The sequence below is a fragment of the Anas platyrhynchos genome, chromosome 8, assembly GCF_047663525.1.
Source record: "Anas platyrhynchos isolate ZD024472 breed Pekin duck chromosome 8, IASCAAS_PekinDuck_T2T, whole genome shotgun sequence".
In the NCBI taxonomy this organism is placed as follows: Eukaryota; Metazoa; Chordata; class Aves; order Anseriformes; family Anatidae; genus Anas; species Anas platyrhynchos.
Genome location: NC_092594.1, coordinates 18,150,718 through 18,174,133, shown reverse-complemented (window position 1 = coordinate 18,174,133; position 23,416 = coordinate 18,150,718). Strand labels below are relative to the sequence as shown.

Genomic DNA, 23,416 nt, shown 5'->3' with positions numbered 1-23,416 from the left:
GGGTGGTCTCAGTGTGACAGGCACACGGTGGGTTGGAGCAGGGGTTGTTCTCTGGTGGCGTTGGTCACACAGATGTGTGTGATGGGGGCTGATCTCGGGGGCTTGGTCACAGCAAGTGACGAGGCTGGTCCCTGGCTGCATCAGTCACCCTGCGGGTGTGATGGGGCTGGTGGTCCTCTGCCTGTGACAGTCCCTGGGGGTGTGATGGGGCTGGTCCCCTGCCTGTGACAGTCCCTGAGGGTGTGACAGGGGCAGTGCTCTGCCTGTCACAGTCCCTGGGGGTGTGATGGGTGATGCCAGGCTGTGACAGTCACACTGGCGGTGTGACAAGGGGCAGTGCTCTGCTTGTGACAGTCCCTGGGGGTGTGATGGGGCTGGTCCTACACCTGCATCAGTCACACTGGGGGTGTGATGGGGCTGGTCCTTTGCCTGTGGCAGTCTCTAGGGGTGTGACAAGGGGCAGCGTTGTGCTTGTGACAATCCCTGGGGGTGTGACAAGGGGCAGTGCTCTGCCTGTGACAGTCGCTGGGGGTGTGACAGGGGCTGGTGCCAGGCTGTGACAGTCACACTGGGGGTGTGACAGGGGTAGTGCTGTGCTTGTGACAATCCCTGGGGGTGTGACAGGGGGAGTGCTCTGCCTGTGGCAGTCCCTGTGGGTGTGACAGGGGCAGTGACAGTCACACCGGGGGTGTGACAGGGGCAGCGCTCTGCCTGTGCCTTTCCCCCCGGGGCTGTGACGGGGCTGTATCACTCAAACTGAGGGAGGAACAGGGGCCGGTCTCCGGGTGTCAGTCACACTCGGGGAGCGCCGGGGGCCGCTCGGTGGCCGCTCGGTGGCCGTGTCCCGGCCCCGGGGGTGTGACAGAGCCGGCCCCGGCCATGCCAGTCACGGGGGGGGTGTGCCACGGCGGGCAGGCGGGAGGCCTCCATCCCCTCCTCCTTCACACCGATTGGCGAGCCGCGCTGCCAGTCAGCGATCCCCGCGCGGCGATTGGCCAGGAGAGCCGTCAGTCAGGCAGAAAGGCGGGGCCTGGCGCGTCAGCGGCGGGCAGCAGCCGGGGGGCTGCCGATGGTCCCGGCAGAAGATGGCGGCCGCCGGCCGGGCCGGGCCCTGAGCAGCGCCGCGCCCGCTCCGCCCGCGGGGCCGAGGCCGCCGGGGGGCAGCGCCCGGCCCTGGCCGCACGGTGAGGGGCAGAGCGGGCACTGCGGGCAGCCCCCGGCTCTGAGGGGGCGAGAAGGGAGGCGGTGGGACGGGATGGGGGACCCGAGGGGGTCGGGGGGGCGCGGGGCTGGCTCGCTGAGGGTCGGGCGGAGCGCCCCGGCCCTGCGCCTTTTTGGGCTGAAAAACCTGCGGAGAGGGTACGGCTGCTAAAAATCCGCCGCTGGAGCTTCAGAAGGTCCTGCTGGAGAAGTGCCCCGGTGCTGAGTGCTGCGGGAGGTACCAGCGGGTACCAGGAGAGCTGCGGGGCTCCCGCACCTCTTTCTGGTTTTTCTGCCTTTTCTGTTTTTTTTTGTTTTTTTTTTTTCAGCTAAATGTGTAAAGATACGGCATGTGGGCTGATAACAGGTACACGATTCACCCCCCCAAAGCCCCAGCCCAGAAGGGTGGCCTTGCCCATGCAGCTGTTGGAGTTGCAGAGTTGGGCTGGGGGCGTTAGCAAAGTCAGGCGAATTCTGCACAGAGGTTTGTGACAGCCCAAATCGATACCTGCAGGAGAAAAGGGAAGTTTGGGAACCTGGAGCATGCCAGAAAGGCTTCTTGCATCCTCACCTGGTTTCCTCCAGCTGATTGTGCCTTGGTGACTCCAGATTTTGTAACAGTGCCTGGCGTTGGCTGTAGTGAGGAGCTGTCTTCTAGTTCGGAGCTGTTTTCTCAACATGTTCGCCTATCTGAATGCCTTATTTACAGGATGATAGTTGTCTGGGACCCCAAGACCTGGAAGGCCCCAGAAAGCTTTGCAGAAAAGGAATAAAGCCTTACACGCCTTTAAGTGACTAAAGGTAGTGCAATGATTTCTTGCGCTGGGTCACCTGAGAGAGGGCAGCATCAGATCCTGAACCTGCCTTGAACTGCTCTCAGCAGGGTGCTGCTGTGCTTGTTCCCTTTCTGTAGCTGTAGCACGTGTTATAACCAGCTCTGGGAGGAGAGAGCTGCCCCCTGTCCCTTGATTAGGGCTTATTTTGCTGTGCTGCTATTAATCATCGAGGCTGATGGAAAATGCTTGGAATGTAGAATTTAACAAAATCATGTGCTCATAAGTACAACGTTTGAAGCAGGAGGCAAGCTATGTTCCAAATACCTCATTATTAGGAGTAAAATTTAAAAAAATACACAGAACTTGATAAAGCTAACTGTATTAGCCTGAAAATCAACATGCGTGTGATAAGATCTCTGAACTTAATTTTTCATTTTATTTTTTTCATTTAGGTTAAAAAGGTTAGCAGAGCGGCCTGCTCTTCGTTACTAGTAACTTCGTTACTAGTGTGGGGACTGTGCTCGTGATTTGCATGAGTGTATTGACACTTCTGTGGGTGCAAGTCTTGGGGTGTGTAAATGCTGGCTGCGTTATCCTGACATGGGAGCCCTTTTCTGTCTTGTCTCAGAGCAACAACGGGAAAAAGTGTAGTGAATAGAGTTGTCCTGGGTCCTCAGTCTAACCCTTGAGTTAGCATTTGGAGTGTTCTGAGTTGTGTATTACTCCTAAAGTATTTTGAACTAAATTGACATCTTAAATCCTAACTTTGCCTGGGAGGTAATGAAAATCTTGTTTATTTTCTAAGGAATCTGACCTGGAAGAAGCCAGCCATGAAAGGTCACAGGAATTTGTACCGCCTGTCTCCACAATTACTAACAAGTAAGTACTCTGTGACCCTATAAGCTGGAGGTGGACTTGTTTTTTGTTAGTGACAATCCCCACACAGGTGGGGAACACTTGGGTGATTCCAGACAGCCCTCAGAGTTGGTGGGCTGCAAATCTAGCCTCCAGCTGGAGGTGGAGGAAAATTACTCACCCCCGTCTACTCCTAGGTGCCTTCCTGCTGGACCATCAGTTTGAGAAGACGTTCGTATAGAACTGCAGTCTGAAGACGAGGAGACCTTTGAAACTTGCCACCAGAAACATAATTCAGCCACCCCTGGGGTTTTTGACACCTCCAGTACCAACTTAGACCTGCAGAGTGAAGATAAAGATTTAGAGTTCCTCTAAACACTCAGAGGAACCTCAAGGAGGGAGAAGCAAGGATGATGCAAGCATCATTCTTATTAATGCTCTGGGGAGGAGGACCTGGAACCCATCTCTAGAGATGCTTTGACTTACAGGAGAAAGAAATGCAATGCCTGTTTCCAGGATGCAAGTGAGTTGCAGGAACTCAAGCAGATTCACCTTGTGGGAAACCCGTATCACTGTTGGTAGCAAGCAGCTCTTCCTTACTGCAAATTTATAAATGCACATATGCGTTGTAGTGGCAGGCCACATGAGTGTCCAGGGTGTGACAAGGGTTTCACTGGCACGGCTAGTATCTGGAGGCAGCTACTCAGTGTGCACAACATAGAGCATTCAAAGATTTTAGGAAATGGTGTGGCTGGGAAGCCTTGGTCTCAGGTACACAGGACTCAGGAGGATGAGAACAATGTTTATCAGCAATATTGGGATGACCATAAATCTGGAGAAGAATGTAAACCATATGGTAACTCTGTCCAATGTGTGGCAAAGGCTGCCATGAACTTAATGTGCTTTCCAAGCACAAGGGGCTCTACTGGCAAGAGTCACCACCCTCTGATGCTGGTTTTGCAGAAGTCTCATTGCTAGGCTGCACAGCCTGCTTGGCCAGAACCACTCATCATCCCTTCTTTCCATGCATCCCCTCATGTTTTAATGTATCAGTTGTAATAGCCCATGATTTGTGTACGGATTGGGTTTGGGTTTTGAACAGAAAATGACCATTTATCACCTGCACCCCACACAAACATGCTGGCTGTTGGTCCCATACATGCTTCTGTATTGCTAGGGTCTTCCTAATGAATACTGATGAACGAAGGGATGTGTTAGGGACAGCGAAGAGGTACGTGACTTTGTGTGTCATGGGTCTAGGTGGAAGAAAGCCTTTGCTGTGCCCAACTGCTGCATTACAGTAAGAAATGTCAAAGATTTTAAATTCAGAAAAAAATGCTTGTTTAAAAAAAAAACTCATGAGTTTTTTCCTAGTTTGTGAGAGTTGAAATGACAGCTCTTTCTCTGCAAGATTCGCACAGCAAAACTTAAATGCCATATTTCCATGCTAATAATGTACACTCCTGTTTGGTTTTGACTTCATCTCTCCATGTGCTGTTATTTGTAGATACCCGTTTTGAAAACCTGTGAGCTTTGTTAAGAAGATCCACCGAGACAGCTGTCCAATGTTCAGCATAACTGCAACGCTGAAAGCAGGAGCAATCTCTGCAAGATCATGTGGTGGTGCTGGAGAGTGATGGTGACTGCAGGAAGCACCGCACCGGTCAGTACGATAACTGGGGGAGGAACGTGTAGTGGAAGAGAAGCTGTTGGGAGGTTAATAACGGGGCTTCTCGGGGACTGCAGCTTCGACTCTTTGTGTTGAACAATTAGTCCGATGGTGCTAATGCAAGAAAGGAGTTGAGGGAATGAAATGTGTTGACATGGAGTATGAACAGAGCTGCAGAAAAATAAGAAGAATTTGGGAAGTGGTGGTAGACAAATGGTGAAATTTTCTGCTTCAAATTGGTGGCTTATCAGCTGCGAAGGAGGGAGGAAAGGAGCCTGAGAATGCTGGGGGGCTGCTGTTGTCCTGTGGCTTTGAAAAAGGTAGATGGGATCCTAGGATGTGTCAGAGGACTGCCATTAAGAGTAAGGAAATAGTGCCGGGTAGTGGAAGGCCTGGTGAGACATCAAAGAAAATGCTGCTTGCAATTCTGGATGTTGAGGCTGAAGGAAAAACTCATTCAAAAAGGGAATGAGGCACAGAAGTCAGGGAGGTGGCCAGAGCCTTACAAGCACAGAGCCTGTTTCTTCTAACAAACCAAAGCCTGGAATCAAATCCAATAGCTGCTGAACTTCTGTGGAAAGATGAGCAGTAACCATTCGTGGGGGGTAATCGTGAGCTCCCTGATAGCCCTGGGGCTGTTCCTCTGCCTGTTCTTGCAGCTCTGAGCAGCAAGGCCACCCAGAAGGGCACTGGGGGGTCACCCTGCCACCAGCTGCTGTGGGACTGGGTACGCTGTGACTGCGCTGCCAGCATGAGGCCAAGCTGATCCCCGGTTTTGATGAGGATCCCCACAGGTAGTGAGCAGGGCAGGGAAAAGCGTGGTGTTTTCATTTTGCCTTAATTTTTCCTTTTTTTTTAAAGCCTGCATCATGATTTAAATACTTTTCCCCCCATGGAAACCAGACGGGCATGGTCAGGGAGTTTTATTAAGCCGAGCGGTGCCAGCCTGCTTTGAGAAGTTCTTTTTCAACAAAGGAAAAAGCAAATCAGTGACTCAACTAGGGATCTGAAGGTGTGCCACGGGAGATGCTCGGCATCTTGTAGGGAGTGAGGAATAGTTCCTGTTTTCATGCAAGTAGTATTAAATTAGTGGGAACAGTTGAAGTTGGTGGGTGAGTTGAGCCATTCTGTTCCAGGCAGTGACTAATGAAGACGACCGATTCAGGCTTGTTTTCTGCATCACAGTAGAAGAAAGCGCAGTTTGTGTCTCGAATGAAACCGGCCTTTCTGAGACGTGAATGAGACCTTTCACTTAAAGCACGCTGCTATACTGCCTTTATAACTATTTTAGCGAACTGAAATCAAATAGCCAAGCTTTGTGTGCATGTCAGTATGGAATTGTATCCATGCATACATACGTGCTTACATGGATTTGTGGGGGTATATATGTGCTTGTGTTCAGAGAAGTCTTACCCAGACAAAAGCAGCCATGAGGAAGTGAAGAAACAGTGGGAGTGCAGGGAATATGAAACATGGGTGTTAAGGAGAATGTGGGGGTCAGGGACAACCAAGGGAGTCATCAGGATGGAAAAAATTGTGCTTTCCGAGGTTAGATTAGCAATTCAATGCAAACACGTTTTTAAACCAGGTGATTGAAAGCTCCCCGTGGAGCTGCTGTCATCAGAGGCTGCTGGGACAAATCTAGAAAACCTTGCAAATCCACAGCTTGGGATGGCATAAATGAAAACATCTTCCTCACAAGAAGGTTTGTGACTCATGCGTTTTGGACCGATTACCTTTGCATATATTCATATTCTCTGTTAGCAAGGTCAGTTTGCAAGGGCTGTTTACCCAGAGTATTTGAAGCTGTCACAGCGGACCAGCTCTGGAAGATTACTAGCGGCGCTTTGAAGCCTGGGAGGATGGTTAGTAAGCTTTCTGGACAGCTCTTTGATACCTTTTCTTGCCTGTTGCTGCAGAACAGCGGTCTTCTCTGCATGGTGCCAGCTGATGGTGGCACAGGGGTCCCAAACATCCTCAGGATGCTTCGGATAATGCTGGTAAAGATGACCGAAGGTGCTCCAGAGCTCTCCAAGCCCACCTGCTATACAGAGCCTCTTATTGCTGTTGGGTTTGGCTGCTTGGCATAGTCCCGCGGTCTCGTTGCATTACCTTACCAGTCACAAGGTGCTTTCCTCCAGTAACAGGTTCTTCTAGTTTTATTTAGCAAAGTAAAAACAAACATGAGTCTTTTGGATAAAGACTTGTGGGGGTAACCAGGGAGAGAAGTGCAGGACTTTGCCTAAAGCGTTTGCACCCCGGAGTTCTGAAGGCTTCTTGTCTTTAAGTGAGTTTAAATTGTAAGTTGTTTAACAATTTATATTTGTAGAGGAGGCTGAATTGTGACAGAGGATTTAACCTTGTTAAACATAGTCTGTGTGTATTCTACATGCTGAATGTACGTATTTTACATCCACAACAGTAGATGATTGTTTCTCCTTCCACGTAAATGACTGCCTGTCCCATTCTTTTAATAAAAAAAAAAATATCTTTACTGTCTTAACTTCTATTAATACCAGAAAATCACTGTTGAAACGGGTGTTTTATTTTCAAAGGAGGACTGTAAGGAGAGCTGAGAATGAGATGGACTTACCATGAAAGACTTGACTCTCTTGGCATCCGCATCATCAAGGAGCTGCAGGTGAACACGGCGTACACAGCAGAGGATGGATGTGAAGGTGGACTGGGGCTCTGAGAGTAACTCTTGTGACACAGGTGAGAATCAGTCAAATTATTCCAGAAAGACCACTGAGGAGGTGGGCCACAAACCTAACCTTCAGGAGGAGGTAGACATGAATTTCTCAGAGACATCCAGTCCTTGTTGCAACTCTGCTGGACTGCCAGGTAAGCAGGAGCTTCCAGCAGAGCTGCAGAGCGAAGACAAGGAATCCTGTGAGACCTGCTACCAGAAACGAGGTGAGAGCACGGCTGGGGTATTTGTCCCTTCCAGTACCAACTTGGACCTGCAGTGTGAAGATAAAGACGCAGGGCGCTGTTCCTCTGAGCGGTCCAAGAAGCCACGGAGAAGAGCGCGTGGTGATAATGAGAATGCCATCCTTGGTGCTGTGTTTGAGGAGGATGTGGAACCCATCTCTGGAGAAGCTTTGCCGTATCGGTGCAAGAAGTGTGGTGCCTCTTTCCAGGGGATGAGCGAGCTGCAGGAGCATAAGCAAACTCACCTGGTGGAAAACTCCTATCGGTGTCCTGTCTGCGCCAAAGAGTTCTTCCGCGCGGCCAATTTGCGCATGCACAAGCTGATCCATTCTAGTGACAGGCCGCACAAATGCCCCGAGTGCGACAAGGGCTTCATTCGCACGGCCGATGTCTGGAGGCACCTGCGCAACGTGCACAAGATAGAGCGCTCCATGGTGATTTTGGGGAATGGCATGGCTAGGAACCCCTGGTCCATTGTGCACCGTAACCAGCAGACTGTTGAGTACACCGACCAGCCTTGTGCGGAGAACCACAAGGCTGAGGAAGAAGACTGTAAGCCTTACGCCTGCCCCACGTGCGGCAAAGGTTTTGACAAACCTAACCTGCTTTCCAAGCACAAGGTGATCCACCGGCAAGAGAAGCCCTATAAGTGTCAGGAATGCGGCATGGCGTTCGTGCAGCTGCTCAGGCTGAAAAGACACCAGCAGACTCACTCCGGGGAGCGCCCCTTCTACTGTGAGGAGTGCGGAGGGACGTTCACCCGGCTGGCATCGCTCCAGCGCCACCAGCGCATCCACACCGGGGAAAAACCCTACTCCTGCGACTACTGCGGTCACTCCTTCACCGAGTCAGGCACCCTGCGGAGGCACGAGCGCACGCACAAGCTGGACAAATCCTAATTCTTAGTTCCTTTGTGGCTGCGGTCTCCTTTGGTTGCTTTGTAGCCTGAACGAGGCCTGTTAAAGAGGCCTGGGGAAAGCACTCCGCTGCATGCACTACAGCCAGTCCAGACCCACTTGAGCGAGGAGCTCAGGAACTTGTGCTGGTGGAGCTTGCACTTACTGGCTTTAAACTGTCTTCGCGTGAATAAATAGCTAAATTACCACTGAGTAACGAAATGTGAGACTTGTGAAGACTGAAATAGCTCACGTGCTGGCACTGTGTCACCACTGTGAATCGGAGATGCATCTGCTTGAGCTTTTTGCAAGGATGCATGGGCTATGAAACTTCTCTCTGCAGTCTTGGTCACTGGACAGATTGGCCCTGCCGTCTCGAGTGTGGTGGCTCCTTGGCACTGGGTCTGGAGATCTGTTGTTGCAGGTCTTTGCTAAGCCAGAACAGTCCGTGGTTGTCCTTGCGTCCTCCTTGCATTCTGCAGAGTTTTTTCTTTCCATTATGTATTTTTATTTGGAGGGGAAGTGTCATGTTAGTTACTTAAAAAACAAACAAACAAAAACACAAACAAAAGACCTACCCACAAAACAGTTCCTTAATAAACTAAACACTTATCAGCTGTATTTCATAAATGTTTCGGTCCAAGGGAGCACCAGTCCTTTGTGCACCTTTGTGTTACTGGTTGAATGACTGTTAATAATGAAGAGAGAGTTCTATTTTCGTTATGACACTGCATGTTCTTGGGGCGAGGGATTTGAACTCATTTATATTTATGATGGGACTGTGCGCTCTGTATCTGTCCAGCTGAGTACGACAGTAGCAAAAGCTTGAGAACACAAAAATTGAAAGAGCAGGAGAAAGACCCAAATTAAGTCACCTTTGCTACTTGTTGCATAGGAATCTTTTCCTAAACATTATTTGCTAAACATTTTTGGACATAAGGAAAGCTTCTCCTAACAAAACCATGTTTTGTGCCCTGTTTGTGTACTACTCAAAGTGCGTGCTAGACTCTTCACTTTGATTTAGATTCAAACGATCAGTGAAGAACAATTTCCTTAGAAAATAGCCAGGTAGACTGGAGCAGATGTTGCCAAATACTCCAGGACTATAACACTGAAAGAAGCATGTAGTGACACGTTATGGCAGTGGGGTTTGTAACTTTGAAATGTAATTATGGCACTTAAAGTAGTCTATTGTTGAGCACTTTGGTAGAAGCATCCAGTTTGTCCTTAAGTGACAGCCCAAATTTCCTTTCTGTGTCAGAAAGCTTCGCTTCCTTCCCCTGCCAGCTGCTGTAATTTCACTGGTTTCTGTCTAATGCGTTCTGCCTTTTCAGCAGGAGGCTGTGCAGCAGGGTGAAAGTAAAACTTCAGGGTAATGTACCTTTGCATTTCCTACCAGGCTATTTCATGTAAAGAACTGATGTGCCATTTGTTTGCAGATTTCGTAGAGTAAAAATGACTGGCATTCCCCTGGATTTCGGTGCAGGTGTGAAGTCCAAGCTCTACGTTTCTGTGGTTACCTGTGATGCTGTTTGAGGGGTGCTGACTGTTTAGCTGAGCAGGAGAGTTACAGTCCTGGTTACTGGAAAGTAAACCACCATCCTCTGCGACGCTTTAGCTTGATTGTGAATGGGAGATGAAATCTCCCAGTCTCACTAGTAGATCATTACAATTTCATTCCTCAAAGGAGCCTCCGGATAAGGGCTCTGATCTGCATTTCAGGTCTTAGGGATGTGTTACGCTGTCTCTGAAGTGATGTTACACAGATACCTGCGCTGGGATGGATCTGGACCCTGCGTACCATTTGCATTTACTACAGCTGCGAGAGAGACTTCTCCCACCTCCCCCCTGCAGGTAGTTCCAGTATCAAAGAGCTTTTCAGAGAGACTCTCAGCAAAGGGCCTTATCTGAGGGCTGCTTTGTCTCTCTGTAAGAGGAGAGATCTTCACACAGAGAAAGTTCTGGCTAAAAGGCAATAGTGGGAAAATGATCTGCAGAGAGAGGTCTGTTCTGCAGGAACCGTGCTGTTCCACATAATCTGGAGTGACCCAGAGAGAGGGAGGAGAGCAAGGTGACAGAGCTACCCTGGAAGCTGCCATGCACTGAGTTTGCACCCTCATCCTCTAAACCCATTTTTAAGGTGTCAGCTACAGTCTCCCTTTTTCAGCATCCTCCTCTCCCTTGGGTATGCAGTACTCTTGCCGTAGGGGGGGGTTAATATCCAATTAAGCTGCACCAGTGTGCACACCTTTATGTTGTGTGACTGTTCTGCTTAGGCAGTTGCTGTAATTAGGAGCTGTTCTGTTGTTCTGAACAAATCGAGTTGTTCTGCTGATTGGGGTTAGCAATTGGTGGGATTTGTACCTGGGAAAGCATAATGGTGAAAGTGTTTCGAACAAAGGCCTGCTTAATGGGAAAAGTAAATGGCTGGTGAAATGGAAACTACTAGGCTTAACTAAAAGGTTATTAAAAAGATACTTGCCTGGAAGGTTGACTTGGATGTGTGAAGAGAGTAATTAAAATGTACGATGGTTTCTGGGAAAAGTCTCTTGGACCCTCTTCAAAGAAACTTCCACAAACTCCTGCAGAAGCTACAGGAAATCCCTTGCAACCTAATTTAGCCCAGAGCTTGTCACTTCTGTGTTTTACCTTTTTAATGTCGAGGTTTGGAATTTACTCCTCTCTCGGTGTCAATGTGAGTTGCAGGTAGACTACAACAGGCATAGCTGGTCACGATGGTGATCAAAATACACCTCGTCTGCCCTGCAGCCCCTGGCCAGTCCTTGCCCTCTGCAATGCCTTTTTTTGTTGTTGACAGAGATGTTGCGTGGTAAGCAGGCCTGTGCAGTGGAATGAAATCCAGCAGTGGCTTTCTGCCTTCGCCAGCTCTTGAAGTGCATTCGGTACCAGGAGCAGCTGTGGCTGTAGGTGGGTGTAGCAGCCTCGCACAAAGGAAAGGCTGCTGTAGTACAGCCTTCTGCTCCTCTGCGTGCCATCTTCCTCCTCTCACAGCTTGCCTTCGAGTGTGGAGGAGTCTGCAGCAGCAACCTTTGATGTAAGCAGGGAGTGCTAAGCAATCCATCATTTGTCAATTAATCTGAGCAAGGGGGATTGAAATCTCGGGAGCTGGCAGCTCTGATTTAACGTGAGGCTTCGTCACGTGGTGATCTGCCTCTGATCTTGTCGAGTTCCTGGTGGCGTGAGGAGCCCCCGCTGCGGCTTTCCCGTTTGCAGACTGAAAACAAGCAGAGGCAGAGATCTCACCGACAGAGCAGCAGATGAATAGCATTTCACTCGTATCATAACACTGGAAGCAGAAGGGAAAACTGGGGGCTTTATTGTGGAGGCTCCAGTTGTGTTGGATACTCACGAAGTCAAAAATTCATGCCTCTGTGCAAGGTTGGAGTCGTTATAAAAGCAACCACCGAATGAGAAGTAGCCCGTGCAGCAGGTAGTATGGATCTCTGCATGTTTACAGAGTGCATCCCCCCTGTAAATTCACCGGAGGGTGGCTGTGCCTCTGAACGTTGCTTTCCAGAGGAGAGGGTGCTAAAATTAATGTGCTTGTGCAGGCACAAGAAGGCAGGAGCTGTGAGTTCTGGGTGGGTCTGTTCCTGCACAAGCCACCAGCATCTTGTTGGCTCCCAGGACTCGTTAAGAAGCAAGTCCCTGGGCTCGGAGCCGTGCATGGTACCAGCGAGGTAGGCTGGCTGTCGACTTGCCTGACCTTTCTTGAGGGACCTCTTGGGAAAATCGCTGGTATTTGTGTCTCAGTACTTGCATTTAAAAAGCTCTTGGGCCAAGTCGTAGCTAGATTTCATATTTATACCTTGCTTATTTAAGAAGTCTGGCTGTGCAAAACGTTTTGCCCCAGGAAGCTGAAAGAAGACAGGCTTTGTACGGTGAGAAGAGTCTGCTGGTGCCAAGTGCAGCAGGCTGGGGATGTTTTTTTACCCATGGCAGCGTGCCTTGGGGCTGGGGGATGCATTTCCTGAGCACAGAGGTGGTTAGCTGGTCCCGTCTTCTCACTCACAGCAGCTCCTGGTCACACTGCAGCATCGTGCAAGTACAGTGGAAGAATACGTGGAGGAAGGTACGTGGAGAAGGTTTGTGCTTGTGATCCCCCAGGTGAAACCTCTGCTGAGACAAAGCTGCCTGCACACTGTGCAGAGCCTCCCTCCAGCCTTGTGCACCGTATTCCAAAACCAGGGATACCTGCAGGCTTGAGCTGAGGCCCAGGAAGATATCTGTGAGTAGATGCAAGACCTCAGGTCCTGCTTCACCCCTGGATGTGTGCAGCTGCGCACCCGTTGCGTGCAGTTACAGACACTGAAACATGCTGTGTCTGTACAAATACCTGGCTTTGCTCAACGCCACTGCAGCACACGTGAGCTAAAGCACAAGAGATTTTTGGTTTAGCTGTGGCAAATGAGTAAATAGAGAGTATTTACTTTCCCATGTATTCACTTGAGATACAACAGCAGCTTTAAAATAGCTCCAGGACTGGGGATTTTGTGCGAACATGGAGAATATCCCCGATTTTAAGCACGTTATTTTCTTCTCTGTTCACACAGCATTACGCAGCATCCACTTTGTAACAGACAGTAAGCACTGCGAGACTGAAAGACAGACCTGGGCTCCCCCCAGCCTGGCCAGTCGCTGGCAGTTAAAATACTTGAATGCTACAAGCACGTTTATTCTGGGCATGTTTATGGATCAGCTGCAGATGTATTTCTGTGCATTCAATAGCACAGCACGGCCAGGTGGTCTGGGACCAGGGCTCGGCTCTGCAGTAGGTTTTTACCACGGTGAAGGACAGAATAAAAAGTGGTGACGTTCTGCACTGCTCGGATGCTGCTCCCTCGCAGAGGGTGTGGAATATTGGCAGCGGTGTTTTTCCGAAGCTCTGACCCACCGAGGAAGCGATGTCAAAGACCTCTGCTCCTCTTCCAGCTGGAAATGAGGACGGCGCTTTTTGGATGTGCTTCCTGAAACTGATGTGCTTTCTTGTCCCAGCTGAGATAGAAGACAAGCAGCTCTGAGCAAGAAAAGGCCTGGCTTGACCTGTTTTATTCATACTTTTAGAAAGGAGAAGCAAATCTGGGAGGTTTTCATTGCAGAGCCTTGCTGAGTGCACTGTGCGCTCTCCTGTCTTCTGATCTGACTTTCGTTTTAATTCACAGATAGCTGTAATTGCATTTTTGCTCCTCTACCCTTAAGGAGGAGTTTTAAGTGACTTCTCTGTCACATATTGTCAGGGTTTTGCTGGCTGACTGCGTACAGGCCTGTAAAACATGACCAGCACCCCTAACAGCAGCAGTGTGGGGAGTCAGCACAGCGTGCACCTTCCTTGCTCTTCCAGACTAAATCCCAAACCCTTCCTAGAGGACCTTCGTAGAGGAGCCTCACACTGGAGGTTGGACGAGCTGAAGCACAGCGCTGCCGATGCTGGAGCAGCTTACACCCACTGTGGGTTCTGGGTTTTATCCTTGTGGAGCAAGGGGCTGCTCATCCTAAAACCCCAGCGAGCGCTGTGCTCCTTTTTGGAAGGTTAAGCAGTCAGTCTTCCGTGCAGGAGACTAAAATCTTAATAAACACCACTTTTTTCTTCTAGCTGATGAAGCAGGTGGAAGGGGCTTTTTCTCGCATGCGCCAGGCTCTGAGCCCTTCCAGTGAATAGCTGGGCAGAGGAATCTGGCTGGCAAAATGCTTTATTTTTGTTTGTTTTTGTCACCAACAGGTAAACGGGTTGTTGACCACTAAATATCACTGCCATCATCTGGAAAACCCCTGGGTTCCAGCAGCTGGGGGGGCAGCAGTAGCTGGCAATTAATGATCGAAAGAGAAGGAATTAAAAAAAGTCAAAAATGCGTCTTGCCCTTTTGTTCTTTACAACAGGCTGGTGAGAACAGGATGTTCCCAGCAGTAACTTTTAATTATTTCACCACTGCACATCTCTCTTATTCTGCGAGTTAGAAATGTCAGTTTAATTTTCTTTTAATTGCCTCAGCTCTCAGGTACTCGAGAAAAGCCATTTTTACCGAGCGGCTGGTCCCTGTCCGTGGTCTGAGAGCAGCTCGCTGCTGCACAAACACTCGGAGCATTTCTGCTTTGGGAAGGGGCTGTCCTGGGAGGAGAGCGAAGGGTGCAAATGCCTTGCTTGTAATTACTTTATCCAGCGTGCTCTTAGTGAAAGGGCTTGGGAGCAGCACAGATTTTGGGCTTCAGTGTGATTTTCTTCACCCTTTTCCGCACAGAATTGAAAGCTGGGACGTGCCCATCACCAAACACATTCCTGGAGCTGCTGCCTGGGCTCACTGTGGTGTCCTTGGTCCTTGGTTTCCTGGCCATACTGCTGGCCTTGATGATGGTGAAGGTTTTGCTATCCTCCCCCTCTCCAGGTGGCACATGCTGGCTCCCCTTCTCCTCCAAGCTCCTCCTGGGCCAGGAGCTGGTGCCTTGCCGTGCTCCACCTGTGCAGCAGGCACGGATATCTCTAAGGATCCGGGCTAGGAGCTGTTGCTGAGCAGGAGCTGGGGATGGTTCAAAAATCAGAGGGCAAGAGAAAGTCACTGGAAGAGATCTGTGAAATGGGAGCCGGCCTCAGCTCATCATGGCATCAGGGTCAGCATGGACCCATGGTAAGCTGGCATTGCCGTGCCCCGTCCTGCCACACTGGGTGTTTTGTGCAGAGCTCTGTGCTGAAGATGCAGCCAGAGAAAAGCCTTGTGAGGTGCCATACAATAAAAATCCCAATGCCTGCACCCTGGGTGGGGAAGCAGCGATTTAAGAAGACATCACAAGATCCCAGGGCTGTATTCGCAGTTTACAATCCTGCAGCAAAACTGTTGTGGCTGTTCTGCTGGTGCAGCAGCACTGCTTTGTTGTTTCCTTGCCTCTTCCTCCTCCTTGAGATCAGTCCCAATCCCAGCCGTGGTCTGGCCTGCTGTCCCCAGCTCATGGTTTTGGGATGGCAGCGGGGATATACGGCCTCACGGTGTTTTCCTGGTCTGTCCCTGGGGGAACCTAACTCAGTGATGAAGCTGAAGTCTGTTTTGTGTTGGGTTCTAGGTGCGGGTTCTAGGTGTTGGGTTCTAGGTGTTGGGTTCTAGGTGTTGGGTTCTAGGTGCGGGTTCTAGGTGTTGGGTTCTAGGTGTTGGGTTCTAGGTGTTGGGTTCTAGGTGCGGGTTCTAGGTGTTGGGTTCTAGGTGCGGGTTCCAGGTGCGGGTTCCAGGTGCGGGTTCTAGGTGTTGGGTTCTAGGTGTTGGGTTCTAGGTGCGGGTTCCAGGTGCGGGTTCTAGGTGTTGGGTTCTAGGTGTTGGGTTCTAGGTGTTGGGTTCTAGGTGTTGGGTTCTAGGTGTTGGGTTCTAGGTGTTGGGTTCTAGGTGCGGGTTCTAGGTGTTGGGTTCTAGGTGCGGGTTCTAGGTGTTGGGTTCTAGGTGTTGGGTTCTAGGTGTTGGGTTCTAGGTGCGGGTTCTAGGTGCGGGTTCTAGGTGTTGGGTTCTAGGTGCGGGTTCTAGGTGCGGGTTCTAGGTGCGGGTTCTAGGTGTTGGGTTCTAGGTGTTGGGTTCTAGGTGTTGGGTTCTAGGTGTGGGTTCTAGGTGTGGGTTCTAGGTGTTACAGGTGTTACAGGTGTTACAGGTGTTACAGGTGCGCAGCCTAGAAATAAACGCGTTAAAAGGATCAAAGACTCTATAGAGATTTATAAGCAAATATTCAGATCTCACCCCAAGGCCCAGTGGGGGGGGAAGAGAGGCTCAGCCCGTCGACTGATCCCAGGAGTCAGGAGGTCCTAAGGATGTTGTATGTCCTCGGGATGGTATCTCCCCTGACGATGGTATCTTCCCTAACATCCCCTCTCTCTTGGGCCAATTTATATTATTTTCTATCTTTTAGGTGGAGCTTGAGTGGCTCTAGTCAAGCATATCTTAGTTATGATTGGTGTAAAGTTTTCCCGTCTCCGTTTAAAGTAATAGGCTCCGAGAAATTCAGAGCGCATGCTCAGTGAGGGGTGGTCGCACCTTGGAGGCGGGTAGCTTTTGGGATGGAGGTGTGTTTTGGTATTATAATGATATTATAATGAGCAAAAAGTACACTAGGGTACAGCATTTGTCAAAACATGACAGGTCTTTGGCTTAGGGTGGCAAAAAGTGCAGCTTTGTGCACAAGAACAATCGAGGCCCCACCTGATTACAGAGCCTAGCCGTGGTGTCTCCACTCCACTCTACGCTCCATGGTGTTCCTTAGAGCTAGCACACCAAGTTTCCCCAGCGCAATAGCATCTAAGGTTGGGAGCCTAGGGAATGCTCAGATAATGCAGTTATGCCCTACCCTGAAAGCCTCTTCAATGCTGTACCTTTTCCTTAAAAGTGTGAATGTTAGTTTTATTTTCCTAGTTACTTCAGGCATTTACACCACAAGGGGTGACACCAGGCTGCAGGTACCCCACCCGCCGGGGTGCTGGCGCTTTGCTTGCCTCTGGAGATGTTTTATTTTTCCTCCTCGGTGCAAAACCAGCACAAAGCTCTCCAGGTTCAAAAAGCAACCCCCTCAGGAGGAGAAACAGCAGTGGGTACCCGACCTGCAGGCATTTACAGGGCTGTCCTGGCCGGCAGCGGGCAGCAGGTGGCATTGTCGCCCTGCGAGAGCTGCGGGCTGCGCCGGCGGCTGGGGACAGGAGCGATGTGACCCCCCCTTGGCAGAAGCCACCAAGGCTCAAGCAGAGCTGGGGACCCATAGGGATGCTCCAGAGCCCCCCGGCTGTCCCATGTGGGGACCAGGGTGAGCGAGGGGGCAGCAGGGGCACCCCCTTTCTGCCTGCTTCCCCCTTTCCTGTCCCCTCATCCATCTGAAACAGCCCCAAAACAGCCCCGGGTGTCCTCCCAGCTGGATTTGGACAGCTGGGGAAACTGAGGCAGGGAGCGTTGTGCCTGGGAAAGGGCACTGGGGGCACCGTGGGGCTGGTGCCCCCCACCCCGTGTCCTCACCCTGGGGCCACAGGGCACCCCCGAGCTGTACCCTGGGACTTTGCGCGGCCGCGCTCCCTATCTGATGGGAGGCCAGCCAAAACCGAAGCGGTTTCTTCTCTTTTCTCCAAGCAGCTCCGTCGCATCTTGTATCAGACAGGGCTGCTGAGCTCAGGGAAATGGGAGCTGTCTGCGGCCAGGGCAGGATCCCAAGGAGCAGCCATGGGATTTGCTCATTCCCCCGGGATAACAGTGTGCCTGCGCCTGCATTGGTGGCACGGGGCTCCCTGTGTGCAGGCAGCAGCTTCTGGGGGCCACCACCACCTGCTGCGGGCAACAGCAGCAGCCAGGGCACCATCACTGCCTAGTGATGTGATGGAGAGGCCAGCTGGTGTGGGGAAATAATTTTTGAGCTGCTAGGAGCTGTTCTGTGGGTCCCCGTGGCTAAAACACGTGCCATCTCGGCTTGGGGTCACACTATTCCCAGGGAGAGGGGCACTGAATGTGGGCTCCATGCTCACAAGTGCTTCAAAAAGTGGCACAAGGCACTGAAAAATAATTAATTTCTTCCAGCTTAATGCTGCTGATCCAGCACCTCTGCTTTACAGCGGCTGTGAGATAACAAGACGACGCAGTGAGGCACTCATCATGGCCAGGTATCTCCTGATTAGTGCAATTCAGCGATAGTGGCCGTGCTCTCTCAGCAGGCTGGGGACACAGGTGGGGGTTAGCGAAGGGTGCGTGGGTCATGGAAAGGGGGCTGGCACCTTGTGGCTGCCCTGTCCCCAGCCCCGAGCTAAAGGACATGAGAACTTTGGAAGGTGCTGGCTGTAGGATCAGGTCTGTGTGCCATATCTTGAGCCTCATTTCTCCCTCTCAGGAGAATTTGTGTGGCTCTGTTTTCTTTTTTTTTCTTTTTAGGCTGGGACTTCAGGCCCATGGCTTGGTGTTGGGGGACTGGTACCTCTACCAGGGCAGTCCCAGAGCGGGGTCAGCACCAGCAGAACAGCCCCGGCACCAAGCACCATGCTTTACCCAGTGGTGAAATGTCCCACCAGGGGAGGCTTTGCAGCAGGGACCCCCTGGGAAAAAGGCATGTCCAAATGGGGAATATTTTGGGGGGAATCCACGAGATGTTTGTATATCAGGCATGCAGGAAACAAGGCAGAGGGAAAGAGGCACAGCCCCCGAGGTGAATGCATTGCTCGTGGAGGCTGTGGATATCCCTCACTGCTGTGTGTCCCAGGCTGATACCTCCACAAAGGTGCTCGAGTGGGAGAAATCAGGCTGAGCGAGGAGGTCCTGAGCAAGGCTCTGGGGTGATGCCATGTGTGATTTCATGTGCTGTTCATTTCACTTTTCATGCATTTTTAGCCCTTCACCAAGACACTTGGCTTGGCAGCACCAGCAGCAGGAGTGCGATGTGAGGGCACGAAGTGGCTGCAGGCTGCAGGGGCTGGAAGGTGCAGGAAAAGCCATGGCTGGAAGCGGTGAGGAAGACAACCCTGCCTTGGCATCGAGTGCAGAACTGAGCTGGATCCTTCACCGCTTGCTGTGTCCTGATCATCCACGAGTCCTGGAAAAAATCACAGAGAGGGGAAAACAACGAACCCACGAACGCACTGCGTGCTGTCAGTGCCCTTCCCTGCAGCAGCGATAAGGAATATGCAGGCTTTGCAGTGGGGGAAGGAGCCTGTTTCATCCCAGCAGCAGATGATGCCTATCTCCTGGACATTGCCTGTGCCACGTAAACCTGCTGGGGCCCAGATTGCTGCCAGCGTTATAAACCTCTGTCGTTCTCTGGGTGCCGGTAAGCCTTATCTCTTCCAGGGAATCTTAATTAACAGGGAGTGGACTTTGCCACCTGTATTGTGTTCTAGAAACCTTCCTCAAGGTTCTTCACAGCCAAATGAACTGGGGAGGGTTTGAGAGGATGAAGGAAAGGAAAAACAAAGCGGTTCTTCTAATGCCACCCTGGGTGGGCACCGCTCCGGGAGCAGCTGCAGCTTGGGCTCATGCTGACCCCCTGCTTGCAGGGCCGTACTTTGGCAAAGGAGAACATCACGAGGGCCCTTCATGGGCCTTTGACAACTTAATGTCCATCTCTGTGCTCCCAGGGAGTCATTCACTGGTGGCCTGGGAAGGGGAAGGTCTCCATTTTGTGCCCCATCTATGTGTGAGGATGGGGTGGCCCTGCAGCCTGCCGTCCCCATGCAGCTTGAGGAAAATGCAGCACGTTTCTCTTGTGCTCACTGCATGGGACGCAAAGTGCTGCTTAAACCCAGCAGCATGCACCATGAGGGTGCTGAGGGACCACGGCGGGTCGTGGAGATGCCTCGGTCCCTCCAGGTGACCTTGAAGGCCTGGCGGGGTGGCTGTAGGCCCGGCGGCCATGCTGAGAGGCCTGCAAAGCTTTGTGCTGCTCCGTCCCATGTCCCCTTCAGCAGAGGGCACTGCATGTCCGTGCACAGCCCTCCTGGCCACGGGGGGATGTCTTCTCCATGGCCGGGGCAGGCATGGACCAGCTCCCTGCCCGGCAGCCCTCTCCCCCTGCTCCCCAACAGCCCCCGGCTCGGGGCGATGGAAAGCTTGGGGCTGGTGAGGGGAAGGAGGAGGCGCTCGCCTCAGCGGCTGGCAAATTTAGATCAAACGGCAGGAAATCCGCTCTCGGCCGTGCAGGAGGACTTGGAAAGCGCTGGTCCTGCAGGAGGTCGTCCAAGACAAACAGGGAGCTGCCTGACGGGGCGGCCCCGAGCGGCCAGCAGGATGGGCGAGCGCCGGGGAGCTGGGACGGCCAAGCTGTAAAAGCAGCTGGGCTTCGTGCCTCGCTGCGGTCGCTGCAGGGGGGCAGGATGGTGCCCCAGCCCATCACCATCCCCTGAAACCGTCTGCTGGGTTTTTTTGTACGTCAGAACAAGATATTTGTCAGAGAGGCAACAGCGTGAGCCCCTGTGTCCTCCTTGGTGGGAGCCTGTGTTTGGGGACAGGCTTTGGGCTCTACTAAAGGGACATGTTTGTGTGCAGACGGAGCTGAGCATCCCAAAGGGAAAGGCTGGAAGTACCTGCTCCCCACAGGGAGCCAGGTGCTACCTCAGGCTTTGCTGTATCACAACCAGCTTCGATGCAGCAGGGACTTCTCCTCAGTGGAGGTCTCTTTGGCTACCGAGGCGGAGATCAGAGTCCCGTGAGTGCTCTTTGAGGCATGTCCTGCTGCCTTTCACGGGGCAGGGAGGGAGAGTGGCAGAACTGGGGAGCGTTTCCTCTCCAGTGTCTGTGCTGGGTGAAACCTGGGCTTGTTTGAGCACTCCAGGAACCTGCCTGGGAGCTCACTTCTTCACTGAAGCCTTATCAAGAGAGTGAAGGTGATTGTCCAGGCTTGCTGTCCTCAGGAGATAGGCTGCTTGGGGCTTTCCAGCAGGCTGCAATCAGCGGCTGCCCTCTGACAGCAGCGAAGATAAAGGCCCCTGGAGGTCAGCATGCTGCGGCACAGCCAGATGCTCAATCCCCAGCAGAGGAGCTCAGCTCGCTCCCTCCAGCTCCCTGCTGGACACGGGAAGGGGAGAGGTCCTCAGGTGTGTCCAGCTGGCGGCTGGGAGGCTGCTCCGAGCCGAGATAAGGACCTGTGGCTGTGCCAGCCCGCCAGATGGACGCGGAGGTGAGCTCCAGCAAGCTCTGCACCGTGTCCGTCCTGCAGGAGCCGGGCTCACTGGCTTGCCATCGGGATGCAGCCTGGGAGGCTTTCCTCAGATGAAGTGTTGGGAAAAGTCCTTGGCTGCTGGGCTCGCAGGGATTGCACAGCCCTCGGGCTGATGAATGTGGACAAGACCTGTGCTCGCCGCTGGCAGGCAGCTGGTGTGAGTGCTTCCAGAAGGCAATTGTTCTGTGCCTTGCAAACAGGTTGGGGTTAGGTTATTTAGTGCCCGTCAGTCCCCTTAGGAGCCTGCCTCGGGGACCTTCCCTCTCAATTGTTCGCAATCTTCCACCGACTTCCAGCCCAAACGCATCCGCGGCCGGCTTTTTGCTCATTTGTTCTGGAGCCAGAGGCCAGTGCTGGCACAAACAGCCCTTCTCCCTGCCCGCGCTCCTCGATGTTGATTTGAAATAGTCTTTCTTTGGCCTTGGGTTTCAGAGGGATGCGTTTCAAAACCAGAAATAAATGGGCTTGAAATATTTCCCATAATTTTTTGCAAGATCTTGACCCTCTGATAGCAAGATTAGAATAAAGATAACAAGAAAATCAGCATTCAGGCTGGAACCACTGTTGTTAAAGTAGACAACCCAGCAAAGCCAGTACTTTTTGTTTACAACTGAACTCATGAATTTTTAGATATTAATGTATGAAGGATTGAGTAAACAACCATTGTGCCTCTAAGGAATGAGTCCCAGGCTGTCCTGAGCTGGAATACTTTGTACTTTCCTGATTGCCTTCCAAGAATTTCAAATTACTTTGTAGCAGAAAAACAAGCCTGCTTCACGAGACGTGTGCGAGCTTCTCGGGGCAGCCTTAATTCATCCAGGCTGTGATGTTTTTGGGGCAGAGCTGTGCGTCAGGGCCCGGGACGCTGAGCACGGAGATGTTCACGGTAAGGTGAGGACGATGCATGGAGAACAAACTGCTCACAACGGCAGAGCCAGCCAGGCTCTTCTCCTTTCAGGAGTATCTGGGATGCTCTCGGGCTTGGGTGCACAAGATCAGACCCATGGACCAGGTGACAAAGGGATGTGTGGCCATGGCGTGTCCCCATTGCCGTGCCAAGCTCTCCAGGAGGCTGCAGCCCGTGTTACGCACCCACAGGCTCCCCGGGCTTACCAGGGCGTTTCTGAGCACGGTGACCCTGACCACAGGCTGTGGTGTGCTTGCAAATTGCCCCATATTCCTGGGTTTCCTATGTGAGTGCTCTCCAGGAGCAGCCAGCCCCTTTTCTTCAACCAAAAATAATGTTTGGAATTGGAGACCAGGGTGATTTAATGTCCCTGCCTCTCCTGCGCGGCCCCAGTGCCATTTGCTTAATGTTTGTACTGCTGTCAGTGCAGTCCTGTCCTGGCATCGTGGCCACGCTTTGGCAGAGTGGGCAGGATGGGTCCCTCGCTACCTGGGTCGTGCTTGGGTATGGTTTCAAAGCCAGCAGCCTGGAGCTGTGGAAAGAGTCATGAATTCGGGTTACCAAACCATCTGCTGGCTGCATTTTGAGAAGCAATTAAAGCAAAATTGTTTCCAGCCCTTCTGTTTGCAAGATGTAGTTTGAAGAGAGCTAGCCAAGCCAGGATTTGCCTGATCCTGCCACAGCTCCAAGTACGAGTTAATTTGCTCTGGTACCCGTGGTGTGAGGCGATGAGATCTCCCCCGAGGAAGCGTGCCAGTAAGGGGCTGTTAGCAGAGAGGCTCCAATGGCGTGAAACCCATGGAACCTATTTTGGTTACCGTATTTATTGCTTTTAATCAGAAATTATTAAATAGGGTAAAAAGTGTAGGGCGCAAGACCCCTTCTGTAGGGTGGAGGATGGCGGGGAGGGGACTGCATCGAGATGCCCCTGCAGAGATGCTCTGGTGGTGACCCTGGCACCCATGGGGCCCAGACCCTGTGTCCAACATCCTTCCCTGATCCCAAGCCCCTTGGCTGTGCCTCCTCTTGTACACTGAAGCCGGTCCCCTGTGGGGACAGTTCGCCTTGGTGGCACCTCTTGTGACTGCTCCTGCAGCGCTCTGGGTGCAAGGCGGAGAGAAGAGGTGAGGTCTGATGTTATGGAGGTATTTTTTAGGCTGAAACATCTCTTTTTTTTCCATCAGGAGAAGGCAGCAGCCTCAGTGCTGGGCTTTGATGGATGGCGGGGTGGGCTGTGGGATGGCACGGTGGTGGCTGGTGGTGTTGTGTGATCCGAGCATCACTAATGGGCACAGCCAGCTGAACTGAGCCTGGGGAAAGGCTGCGTATCGGGGGGAAAACAACCTCAAGGGGCTCAGAGGGAGGCAGGAGAGGGGTCCTTCTTGGCTGGTGGAGCGGGATGCTGCTTGGTTTGCAAGAAAAGAGCCCTGAGAACAGTGCCGAGCTGAGCCGGCTGCTTATGCAAGAGCTGGCAGTGGGGCCGGTTGTACCGAAAGCCAGCGGGTGCCAGCGGGGC

The 23,416-nt window shown here is 51.9% G+C and overlaps 1 protein-coding gene across 4 annotated transcripts; it reads left to right on the top strand.

Moving 5' to 3' along the window:
- The first annotated feature begins 1,024 nt into the window (after nucleotides 1-1,024).
- LOC101800600 (uncharacterized) lies at nucleotides 1,025-9,805 on the top strand. 4 transcript variants are annotated; one of them, XM_027462704.3, is made up of 6 exons: nucleotides 1,025-1,184; nucleotides 2,782-2,855; nucleotides 3,029-3,354; nucleotides 4,339-4,494; nucleotides 6,089-6,205; nucleotides 7,056-9,805. In XM_027462704.3, exon 6 carries the CDS (start codon nucleotides 7,167-7,169, stop codon nucleotides 8,331-8,333), a length of 1,167 nt encoding a protein of 388 aa, XP_027318505.1. In that variant the 5' UTR covers nucleotides 1,025-1,184; nucleotides 2,782-2,855; nucleotides 3,029-3,354; nucleotides 4,339-4,494; nucleotides 6,089-6,205; nucleotides 7,056-7,166; the 3' UTR covers nucleotides 8,334-9,805. The 4 variants fall into 4 exon arrangements, with proteins under 4 accessions (XP_027318505.1, XP_071897750.1, XP_027318506.1 ...); XM_072041649.1 differs by lacking the exon at nucleotides 6,089-6,205; XM_005030307.6 differs by lacking the exons at nucleotides 1,025-1,184; nucleotides 6,089-6,205 and adding an exon at nucleotides 1,317-1,438.
- Nucleotides 9,806-23,416: the final 13,611 nt, after the last annotated feature.